Below are 12533 nucleotides of genomic sequence, written 5' to 3' on the forward strand. Positions count from 1 at the left end.
GAGCAATGCTTGAAGATTAAATAAGCCATAGTTCTATAAATGGGAAATTAATTTTGTACCTATTGCTGGAAATTAAGCCTCTTAACTACATATGAAAACAGTATTTTTTATAAGCTTGCAACACTTACTGTTAGTTCAAAATTATTTTTAAGAATTTACTATTCATTTAAAAGAGCTTACAAGCCATGAACAGTATTTTGCAGAAATTCAGCACTGAAATGTCAATCTTTCTTGGTCCCTACTTAGATTAACAAAAGGAAAATGCAAGCTTTTCAAATCTTCTATATAATTAATACTCACTGAACTCTTAAGGACAGTTGACATTTGTAGAAATTAGGTTGTAATTTTGCTAAATTAGTAACTGTCATATGTACTTACTACATATGTCCAGTTTCTGTGGCTCAGGTAACTATTAGCTGTACTCAGTGTGACTTCAAAAGTCAGACTACTACTATTCTTCATTTCCATCTATAATCCTCTCAATCTCTTCTGACAAATAGCTGCTTCACTTCTGCCCTTGACTCCCAGGGTGCTAATTTCTTGTACTAAAGAAACTAAAAGGGATATCAAGTGGAAAACAGCAGCTAGTTTGTATAGTAGTTCACAGGGGTGCTGCAGGGAAAAAGAAATGTACGCCACAGCATTTGTTGAAAAGATACATTGCTTGAATCTCAAACTCTCTTCCCTTTGTCTAGCTCCCTTTGCGCTGCTACGCACACAGAGTTGCCTTGGACTCTTAGTATTTGTTCAGCCTGTAGACATCTTCCAGACAATAATGACATTGTTTATAATGACAGCTGTCACTCCTGCTCCAAACTCTTTGGTTGGTTTTTAACTAAAACACTGTTTGACACAGAATTCACATGCAGTCTAAAAAAACCAACAATAACAATGTTCAAACAGACAAAAAACCAAACCACCAGCTCTCAGGAACTCTCTCTTCAACATAGACTCTCACAGATGGGTGCAGAGCTAAACACCACACACGTGCCTGTGCCCTCCCCTCTCTCCAGCCCCAGGAATTTTACGTTCCTTTCCACACACCAGTATAGATGAAGCGAACAGGAGCAGCTAGGACACCCCTCTGAGAAATTAAAACTGGGATTGAACTACTGCAGAATAAAGTGGATACTGAACACTGTCCAATGTCAGGAGTTCTGGTTTTGTTGTGGAAGTGAGTAATGTTATCTCCATTCTCTCCTCTTTTTCCCATTGCCCTTCTCCTGACTGAGAGCAGCTATGCATGCTGTGCTTTGTGCCGGACCCAGCGCTGCCTGGCAAAGCATGTGAGGTGTGATCCCAACACAGACAGGACTGGAATGGCTTCTCTCTGGGGAGATAGGTCAAAGTATCCAGCCTGGAGACAGAGAAGAGTCTAACAGTACAAACCAGTCACTGGGCTGACAAGGAGCTGACATCGGAGTTGTTTCCCATACACCATTGAGGAAACAGCCTTGTAACATGAAGCGCGTGGCATAGCTTACCTGGTTTAGTTCCAGTGTTGCTTTGTCCTGAAGTGACTTTCTTGTCTTGTATTTTAGAACCTTCAGCTGCTAAAATAAGGAAGAAAAGGAAAGCAATTAATTAACCATATTACTAAACAACAGCTCAACCACTCCACTATAATGCAACTTAAACATCATCAAATTCCCTTTAAAACTAGACCATTCCAGAATATCACTTTAATACCATTCTAGACCATTTTGCATAGGAAATAAAACTCTGAAGGTTACACAGAAAACATTGAAGCCACGATACAAGATCTTCATTCAAATTGAGGAAAGAGTCACAAGAAAATTACATTTGAACAATATTGTTTTTAATAAGGTGTATGTTTTTTTTTCATGCTATGCTAATGCTATACACACAGCTAATTTTTCCTCCTTTTGATCAGGCCATGTCACTCTAGAAAGAGATAATTCCAGGGCTCTGAATACTCTTTCAACAACAAGAATAACCAAAAGATTGATTATTATACTTCAAATCACAACCATATCCTTGGTTCAGCACCTATTTATAATCAAAAGCCAAGTCTGGAAATTACATAGCATAATTTTCTCAGCTTACTACTCATCTTCATGTCCAGCAACTCGACTATAGAAGTATTTGAGTCCAGAACACAGCAATCTGGGAAAAGTCTAAAGACAGACTGTAAAAATTCCAAGAACTCTTCCACAAACAGCTCAAAAATAGTAAGCAAGGATAAAAAGACAATTGTATCAATAAAACTTAGGGGAGGAAACATAAAACCCAATTCATTTAAATTAAAATATCACTAGAATTGAAAGTTGGAAAAGCCTTGATCAGTCCAGCTTTAAAAGCTAAACAGGCATTACTGTATCAGATTCACTTTAGAAAACATAATTTTTAAAGTTTTTTTTCAGAAGGCTCCACACAATTTCCTACACTTGTCAGCTTTAACAATATACACTCAGGCCTTAGTGCCTCAGTAAGTTCTTGCCCTTCATGGCCTGACAAAAGTCTTTATTTCCCCTTTACCTCCTTCCATAGGTGTGTTTCAGGACGAATATAAAGGACAAAAGGTAGCAGGAGGAGCCTATGTGACACTTACTGTACCCTTTTTGCAGGAGGGAGGCAGGTGAGGGAAACAGAAAAATAGCATTGATCAGAAGTTTAGTGTTCAAGAGCAATGTCTTGCTGAGAGAAGTGTTCAAAAATCACACCATCTCACCAAAAAAAGTCATGTGTGAAATTTTACATAATTTTTTTAAAAAAGATACTCCCCTCCCTAACAAATGTATTAAGTCTCTCCTGAGCAATAGAAGTAACTACCATCAAACCTAACAAATATTTATTCCAAATCACAGTAAGAATTGTCACACCTTAAAGGTAGCCCAACAAAAGATTTCACGATTTTGCCATTTAAAAGGCTTTGTACAAAGGATTAGTTAGACCTATAGGTAGGTGACTGACTTTTGGCATGATAATCTGAGCTACACTGAGAACTTGCACCTCCAGGCTTTGTAGGATCTGCCATTAGCAAACCTCATACTTCTTCCTCTCAATGATCCAAATGGGTCGTACTAAGCCTGGGAAAAAACTATTTTATTCACCAGAGTAAATGCATTTAAACTCTTTAGATCTTACAAACTCTTTACAACGTACTACTACCTTAGCTTGGTGTGGAGTAAAACAGTTTCCTCCTGCCTGAAGCAGCTATTTTGAACTTTCTCAGAAAAAGTCCCACTGTAATGCATGGAGAACCTACATCATGATTCACATCAGCCTGGCGTAGGGCACCATACAGAAGGGGAGACTGTTATAAAACAGCAAAAGTATTGTTTGAGCGTTAGTGAGAGCACTGATGTTCTAATAGCTTCAGCACAAGTTTCTTTGCATCTCTCACATAGTGCGTATGCATTATTTTCTTCAAGCATTGTGCCACGGGATTATGCAATACTCCATTAACATCAAAACTGTCATGCAGATAATACACTCATTACAGAGCCTAGATACGCAGTATCTTTTTCCATATTCCCCCTTTAACATCTCCTTAGAATATTTTGTGACACAGTTTGAGTACATACTCATATGACCACTCATATGACAGGTGATGAAGAAAAGAACAGATGGCACAATCATGAATGTTAATAATGCTAGATATCAAATAAGAATTGGCACAAATACTTAGCAACTAGTGTAGGTGTGCTCCCACACCAAACACCTCTTGCTCTAAGATACAAACAGATTAATTACACAACTAAACATCTAAAATTCAAGCCTAAATATTGACAACACTGGTTTCAGTAAGACTCAATAACCTAACACATGCCAGGAGTAACATCATTCAACTACCTAATGCTTGCTCTGCTGTTTATCTTGAACCACTATCTTTATCTTGAGGGAATAAAAGTTGCATAAAGAAATGTTAGAAATAAGAGGATATTTTTCTGTGAAGTTTCTTCTAGAAACTTAAAAGGCTTAAAACAGTCTGGGCAATAGTGTAGATATATTGGGGAAAACAATCACAGAATCTGAGTTATTGAGGCTGGAAAGGATCTGGAGACCATCAGGTCCATCCCCTCTGCTCAAAGGGGGGTTGCCTTGAGCAGGCCATGCCCAGTTGGGTTGGGTTTTGAATATCTCTAAGGACGGAGACTCCACAATCGCTCTAAGCAACCTGTACCAGTCTTCGACCACTCTTCACAACAGACGAGATTTTCTTATATCTGAACAGTATTTCCTGTATTTCAGTTTTGTGCTCATCACCTCATGTCTTGTCATTGTATGCCACAAAAAAGAAGAGTTTGCCTCTGTCTCTTATTCCATCCCATGAGGTATTTTCTGATATTTTGCTCTTCTGATATTATTTTTTTCTTTCTAGAATTTTTGATGTTGAACCGAAACATTCAGTGATTTGCCCAGAGCCACACAAGAACCACAGTGCCCACCCATACCTACTGAAGGAGAGATCATATGGATAACTACTCCACCCTGACCTTCCCCTGATGGGAAAAGTTGTAAAGAGCTGCACCACCCCACCTTCATTTTGCAAGGACCTCTTTCAGTCAACAGTCTTCCAACAGCCATTCGCAAATGAACTCTCCCAATCAGGATGCTCTGGTCAGTAATTAAACTTTTCTCTTGGGCCTTCCTCCCCAGGTGAGATGTTATCTAACATACATCCTCTTGGATAACACTTTCAGAAATGAAAGTCAGATGAAAAGCTTTGCCTAAGCAGGGTCTACAAGTGCTTAAAAATATGCAACTTTACCTACCTATCCAGCACATAGATTTCAGAGACTGCCTAGAAATCACTCACTGGCTGAAGGACTAACAGAATCAAAATCTTGTTTTCTTTCTAAATACATTAACACAACACTGTGCATTATTGTGGCTGGAAACCCCTCCTTGCTCCCATTTTTTAAAGTATAAGGCTTAAAGTTATGAGTAATTTTGAAATTGAGCTGGATTATCCATCTTACTTCAGTTATTCTTGTCTCATGGTTTAACTGCAGTCAGCAACCAAGTACCACAGAGTCGCTCGCTCATCCTCCCCCTCTCTGAGGGGATACAGGAGAGAATCAGGAAGAAAGGAAAACTCGTGGGTTAAGACAAAAATAATTTACTAGGACAGCAAAGGAAAATATAATAATAATAATAATAATAATATATATTAATGATAATAACAAAAAAATAAGTATTACAAAATATACAAATGTAGAATTTCTCACCATCTGATGACCGATACAGCCCTGGTCAAAGGAAACTGACCTCTGAAACTAAGCAAGACAGCACATCTAAGAGGAAAAGCCTGACTGCAAAGGGAGGGTGTCCTGGAAAGCAGGGAGAACATTCACTCAGACACTGGAAGAACCACAGAACTTCAAGGAAACACTGAGCTGCTAAGTGTTGCATTGGCATTTTGACAGGCTTTTTAAAAAAACACAAGAGCTGTGCAGATTACAAGTATTTGCTTTGCAGACCATGGCTAATCAAGTGCAGGTTTGCACAACATGAACCAGCTATCCCCAGTAAGGTGAATGGTAAACTAGAGCCCCCCCAGCAAGGCTGGAGACCTAAAAAGCTGCTGTTAAAGCTCTGTTCAACTGAGACCGCAGCTGTAGTACCAGGTCTCCACTTCCAGAAGTGGAATCTTTAACACGTACAATGCAAGGGGAAGGAACATTTGGGGACAACAAGCAAGATGTGGTGCTTAGACCCCTGTTGGGGTCAGCACATGCACAGCAGGCCCCACAGAACTGCACTCTAGCAAATGTCTGAAAAGGGGAACTGTAGGAGGGCTGCACAGCCGCAGCTGAGAGCACAGGCCCAGGTAAGCCCGAGGCACGCGTGCAGACGGCTACGCGTGCCTGACAGTTCAGATACACATCAGGGCAGTGAGGAGGAAATACAGCCTTCTAGTTTCTTACTCTAATTCCACAAGTAAGACACAGAAGTACTGAAAAATAGCCAGGAAGGAAAAAAAAATAAATTGCTAGAACAGAGGAGGAGGGACTAAAGGGAAAAAAGGAAAAACCCACCTATTCTGTCCCTGCCACTCAGCAGCTAATCCCCCAGTTACACAGAACAGCTACTTAACTGCCAAAGAGTGCCAAGGGGGTGCGTGTCGGGAGACAGAGAAGGCATCAGAAGTGACAACTGGAACAAACTAGTGCATCATTGTCAAAAAGTGTTGCCAGAACATAGCAGAGGAAATCCAGCATTAAACTAGGAAATTTAGAACTGAGTTAACCAAGAATTTCTATATTCTTTACTTCTTAGCATCCAATTCTGCTACATCCAATTAATTCCTTATGAACATTGCTCCAAAAACAAACAAAAAACATGTTAATTCACATGCTTACTTTACATTGCATCTTATGCCTGACAGGCACAATGTAAAAATGCATAGTTTGAACTAGTCAGCGTTAAGCAGAGAACAGAGCCTCCTAGGACTACGTAAGCAAGAAAGAAGAAGTTGGGTTACTTCAGGCAGTTTTATCGAGCCACTGGGAACAGTGGCTGGCTAGCACATCAATCAAAAATCAGAGATATTACTGTACGGGGCTGAGTATGTTGAAAGTGCAGATACAGGTCAGAACTGACAAGATTTATTAGCTTAAACGCAGAACCACATTAAGACCAAAAGTCTGAATACCTGATTGAGAATATGAGTCTTAGCATTCAGCAAATGGTTGGTCTATTCCAAAGCAACAGCACTGAATTTAAGACTAAAGAGTAAGTCTGGATGTGACATTCTCTCTAATGGCAAAACTGGAAGGTTTATCCTACTAACAAACTGATGTGAGCTATGATCTAAGGGCTGGATACAGGGAAAACAAAAGTTCAACATGAATAAAAGCTTTCCCACTGCTTGTGACTTTGGGCTGTTCTTAGATCTATATCCACAGCTTATGAATAAGACTGGTAATATGTACACATATAAAAGCTACTTGCCAAATTAACAGTAAAAATATCTTCCAAGTAATTGGCATTTCTTATTCTTTGTATTATCAATAGTGTCTGTATATACACTTAGACAAACAATATACTAAGAAATATTTTAGTGTCATTTATTGCGTTAAGTACTGCATTCATTCCATACTTGCACTCCATACTTATCTTTTACTTGTATTTTAAAATTGGAAGCTTGGGAACAAAGGATAGTAATCTCCCCAGAGTTAAATAGGTCTGAAAGTCCTATGGCTGGCCAAAAAATACCAAGATGCTTGCAGCTCAGCTGATAGATAAAAACATAAAAAGAAAGCAGCTGGATGTCTAATATTAAAATCTTCAGAGTAAGTCAGGACAAAGTTATGATCTGCTTCTCCTCTTCAGAAGTGTGGGAGGCAGTAAGTCTTTAAAAATACACAAAAAAAACCTCCCCACATGCACACTTGATAAAGACTATAGTTTTCATAAAATCCACTTGTCAATAACAACTCTGAAAGTACCCCTCAAGAAGGGTTTCGGCAGCAGTGGCCTGGCAGTCTGTTCCGGCACAGCTGGAGACAATGTGTTGTGGTATAGCTGCAAGGGTGCTGGAAGGTGGGCTGACCTTGGACAGACAGGCTTCCTGCTGCTGCTGCTTCTGTCAGCTGTGTCTGAGCTGAACACTGAGCCAAGGCTACTCCTTGCTTTCATTTATTCACTGTGTAAGCACACTCTGGAGAGCTCTAATCTTGTTCAGAACGTGATGTGCTTTTTTGTAAGATTATTATAAAACAATTCTTTGAGTGAACCAAAATTACACTGCAACCAGTGCTAGCTTTGCTTTTGTAAGCTCTCATGCACACATACATAACAGTTATCAAAGTCAAGTCCTTCAAAATAAGATAGCAAGAATATTCTTACTTTCAACTAATAAGACCCTGCTGAGAAGCATGGAGATGGATCAAGCAGAGACCCAAACACAAAAGCTTGAGCCCAAACCCAAACCATCTCCTTTTCTCATCCCTGAAATGCATCCGTACATACTGTTCAGAACAGCTGTGTCCAAGATATTTACTCTGACACTTGAACTGTGCAGGAACACAGGAACCAAGAATCAGCATTTTATTAATATAAAACACCTCCTCCTTTTCTCCTCCCTTGCAACAACATAAAACTTCCCTTCCCTGCAGGATGCAATAAATGGTGGCTTGTGGGTTGCTGCTGGCCTCCAAAGAGCAAGTAACCTGGCAGCAGTCAGCTCCTATCCACAGACCATTCTGAACTAAATTTAATTACTTAATAATCTTGCTGCAGAGCCTTTCCTATGCAGCAGCTGTCCTGTCCTGCTACCCAGCAGATGCTCCCTGAGCAGTAGTTGAGGACAGGAGCAAAACAGCAGTCATCACTGCTCTCCATCACTATGGACAAAGAGCTTCCTGGTGTCTCCAGGAAGGCTCAGAGATCAGTTCAGCTGGGAGACTCAGAGCAGTGCTGGGGGTGAGCACAGAAATCAAGATTTTTAAGCACAACAGGATGGGAGGACCGTAGGACTGAGCAATGTTGCAGGAAGGACAAGGAGAGAATCAGAGGACTCGTATAGGAAGGGAGGTCTGCGTGACATCAATGTGCATTTTGCAGTAGCTTGGTCACAAGCGATGTGAGCTTTTTAGGAAAGAGGGGAACCAAGACACTGATGCTGCACAGGCTTGCTTTCAGGTTAATCCTTTGGGGAAGAGGACACAGAACAGAACTGAAGCATCAGGATGGAAAGCTTACACTCTGCACACTTACTGTCAAGACCCCTGCACTCCACCCAAAAAAAAACCCAAACCCTCTTAAAGGCCTTGGTGTAGATGGTTCATAAAGAGACACTAGAAAGATTTCCCTAACAGACCTACCACTTCAGAAGAAAAATAGAAACATATCCAAACCAACATCCTCAGGCTTCTTAATTTAAATGTTTCAGAAAACCGTTAGCAGAATAGGTATGATTATACACACCATTAGAGCTCCAATCAAAATGCTTTTGTAACAAAATGTTCTAATTAGCAACACTGATAAAATTATTTTTTAAAAAAGATTTATAAGGTTATGCCCCTTACTACAGCAGTGAGGCAGTAAGAACTGAGAGGTATGTGAAATCTCTAAAAGGCTTAGATCTAATGCACTCCAGTGATTTAAAACTAAAATACAGACTTCCATTTTGAAAGAATAAAGGGATGTGTCTAATTTTGGTTAGATGTCAACACTTAGATTCCCTTCTTAATGGAAGTAGGTTGAAGGAACTGTTGAGGGAACTAGGGTGAAGCAAAGAGTACTTGCAGACTATAGACTGGTCTGTTATTTTTAGTACAAGTAATACAAGTCTTCACAATTTCAGATACAAATTTTTGAAATTTCCATCATTAGCAAATGGAAAATACCTATTATTTTAAAGTCTAAACAGTAGTTCTTACAAAGTATATTTTCAAGTTAGAGGTTTGACTCAGAAGAATGACAGTATTTTGTTTCTACTCACTGAAACGGTAAAGCAAAGCAAAGTTCATGCCTTGTTTAAACACACCTATGAATTAATTTTACATTAAAATATTTACAATTCTTACAAGCTTGAAGCTGAAGTACATCTTTTCATACTTCCAACACCGTGGAACTTAAGGGCCTGGTTTGCAAATATAAATAAATTAAAAGACACCAAGCTGCAGTGACCATTCCAGTTCTTTTTGCTCTGGCTCTTACCACAGAAGTCTACCACCAGAGTTGCCACACAAAGCACTGTTACTCATGTTCTTCATCTCTGGTGTCCTGGCTGAGCTAAGCAGAAACGAAAACTCATCAACATTAGTGTTTACTACTCAAGAAACAGTATAAGAGTTGCCATTGTTTTCATCATACTGTAGACTAGGAAGATGAACAGATGATTTAAAACTGCCACAGCTAATTCAGCACTAAATTGTAAAACACTAAAAATAGAAGCATAAATAGATTTCTTTGGAAACAATCCACAGACATAAAATTGGATGACACAAATAACTACAGAAAAAAAGAACATTTTTTTTTTCTTTTTAGATTAAAATTGTGTAACTACTCTATTGGGAGATGCACAGTTATAAAAGATTGCTTTTGTCTGACTATGTTGGCTTTAAAAAACATTGCATCCTAAAATATTAAATAATGTAGGAGAATACAGCAATCTGAGTGCCTTGGTAGGGAGAGCCCTTATGCTGTTTAGAGCCTCTTAAAGATGACAAAAGAAACACAATAACTGTTCCAGCATTTACAAAAAAAAAAAAAGCTGATACTCATGTTATTTCCTCTGGATAATTATATTGCCTCATTTTACTGCAATATAAAACAACAGTATTAATTAAAAAGGACCACTGGAAAAAAGGTCCCTATTATCTGCTGAAAAAGCTATGAAGTTCTGCAGCTGATTGGAAGGCTGGCAAGCTTGGCAAGATACAGAGAAGATACACAAATGGAAGCTTTTTAATTACACATCACCAAAATAAAAGCTGAAATGTGACCACCTGAGGGCATGTTGGGCAACCTTAGTTCCAGACACTCAGCATTCTGTGCTGTGCAGTCTGTCTTAGGCCGTGTGCTCTTCAGACACCAAGACTGGGTGATATATGACCGGCAGTGATTTATTTTTGACCCTGCTGCTCAAGGGGAAAATACCTGCAGCCAAGGTGCAAGAGTACCAGCTGCCTCTCCTCCTCAGATTTCTGACTGCTGCAGGCAGCATTTGCTACCATGATGTCAGACAGATGCTCACATCCAGGATCCGTGTCAGTGTATTTTGTTGTAATAGTTATACATGGAAGGTCACCTCAAAGATTATGAAATGGAGCACCTGTGCATTTTTCTAGATGAAAATCTTTTCTGGACTTCAACTAGAGAGCTTGCTCCAAACTATGAGGTAATTCCTGTGAGTGTTTCCAAGTCACAAAGAAGCTTACACCTACTGCTGAGAACTGGAGAATTAGTACAGACCAGCCTGCTTTCAATATCACACTGATCCCAAGGTCAGACTGCTTGAGCTGGGGAGAGCAACTTGAGTGTTCATTATTTGATATCCTTGTTCATAGGGCACAATGATCAAAGCATATTGCAGCCTTTGAGTTCAACAAAAACACAGCTAGAAATTGCAGTACAGTAAAGTGAATATGAGGATGGAAAGAAGGGGAAAATGGATACTTTGCTATCCATTGCTCTATTAAGCAATTTGATCTTGAGATCTAAACTATTTAAAAAACAAGGCAATCTCTTTGGTCTCAGCTTTGCAACACAAGAAGGTAATGATTTCTCCCTTCAAAAGTCAGTAAAATAAAATAACACACTCTTTTGATGCAGTATATATTTGTAACTGAAATGAATATGTCACAAAATGAACAATATCTACTGATTAATTTAGGAGACACCCACAAGCTCTCAGACTGACACAATGCTTCTTTCCAGCCCACTGACATACACAAGCCATCACATTCCTACTGAACTCAGCGCATATCCATACTCTTCTCTGTGCTTTCAGCTCTTCCCAGATTTGTTCAGGCTGCACTAGTCCAATGGGCCATGTGCACCGAGGTTCACAGCTACCATCCCTTTGACTGCACGTTTAAGATACAGAGCAGGCCTGTAACGGTGGTACTTCTGCCACGGCAACATACGGATAATTCAAATGCAAGGCACAACTGTTTTTCTGTCTCACAGTAATTAATCCCTTTCTACAGTAACAGAGTGATTCTGTTGCCGTATGGGGACATGCCCGCATACGCACACCATACTCAGCTGCAGGCCAAGTATGTCCTGTGTAAAAACAAATGCTTGTTCTCCTCACTGACACCTCAGCCTGCTGAGCTTTGCTCTTGGCAGGCAAGGTTTAGACCATGGAAGCAAGGTGAAGTTTTGGAACTGCTTTTTTTCTGTAGGGAGCAAATTCAGACAGGTACTGGCTTTTTTGACATTATACAGAAGAGACAAATTTCAGCAGCTTATTTTTCTGCTTTAATGATCTTCCTCTGCTGTATGTGGAACCGCAGGCATACTCTAAATACTAGGGCGCTTCCAGCATTTCACCTCCCACACAAAAGAAGAGCTGCAGATGTTTTAAAGATGTATAAAACATTGCAAAAAATGAAGTTATATGAACTTTGTAAGCAGAAGTTAGTTCAAACATAGGACTATTCCCTTTCAAAGCCTTCATTCTAGTTAGGTTACTTTGCATTGTCACCTTACACAACTGTGCAAGCGAGACTTACAACACCACAGCTCTCCCACTGCATTACCTTTAGAAGACATTCACCAGCTCCCTGACCTTCTGAGTACCTCCAACCACTTTCTCTCCACAGAGCTTCTACCAGTAGAGTACAGCAGCTCTCACCGGATTCCAGGTTACTAGCCTGCCACACGAAGGACAATTCCCTCACTTCTCACCCCTATTAAAAGACACCTACATTAAAGCTTAAGAGATTTCCATTATCCAAGATTTCCTCTCCTCTGCTTTCAATTACTTTAAACTCAGAATCACTGTATCCACTGAACAAAGTGGATTCTTGGCCTTCATCCCGTAATTGCTTTAAACCACCTTCAGTCTCACCCTTTAACTTCTATGAAGAAAACTGGCTTACAAGAGAAAC

The 12533-nt window shown here is 39.7% G+C and overlaps 1 protein-coding gene across 4 annotated transcripts in view; it reads right to left on the minus strand.

Moving 5' to 3' along the window:
* MAP7 (microtubule associated protein 7) overlaps window positions 1–12533 on the minus strand; it is a 114520-nt gene that overhangs the window by 51406 nt on the left and 50581 nt on the right. For all 4 annotated transcript variants that reach the window (XM_086743734.1, XM_086743733.1, XM_086743732.1 and 1 more), the window contains exon 2: window positions 1485–1553. In XM_086743734.1, coding sequence (XP_086599860.1) covers window positions 1485–1553 — 69 coding nt within the window. The remainder of the gene's footprint in view (window positions 1–1484; window positions 1554–12533) is intronic.

The sequence above is a fragment of the Chlamydotis macqueenii genome, chromosome 3 (genome assembly GCF_036417535.1).
Source record: "Chlamydotis macqueenii isolate bChlMac1 chromosome 3, bChlMac1.mat, whole genome shotgun sequence".
Lineage (NCBI taxonomy): Eukaryota > Metazoa > Chordata > Aves > Otidiformes > Otididae > Chlamydotis > Chlamydotis macqueenii.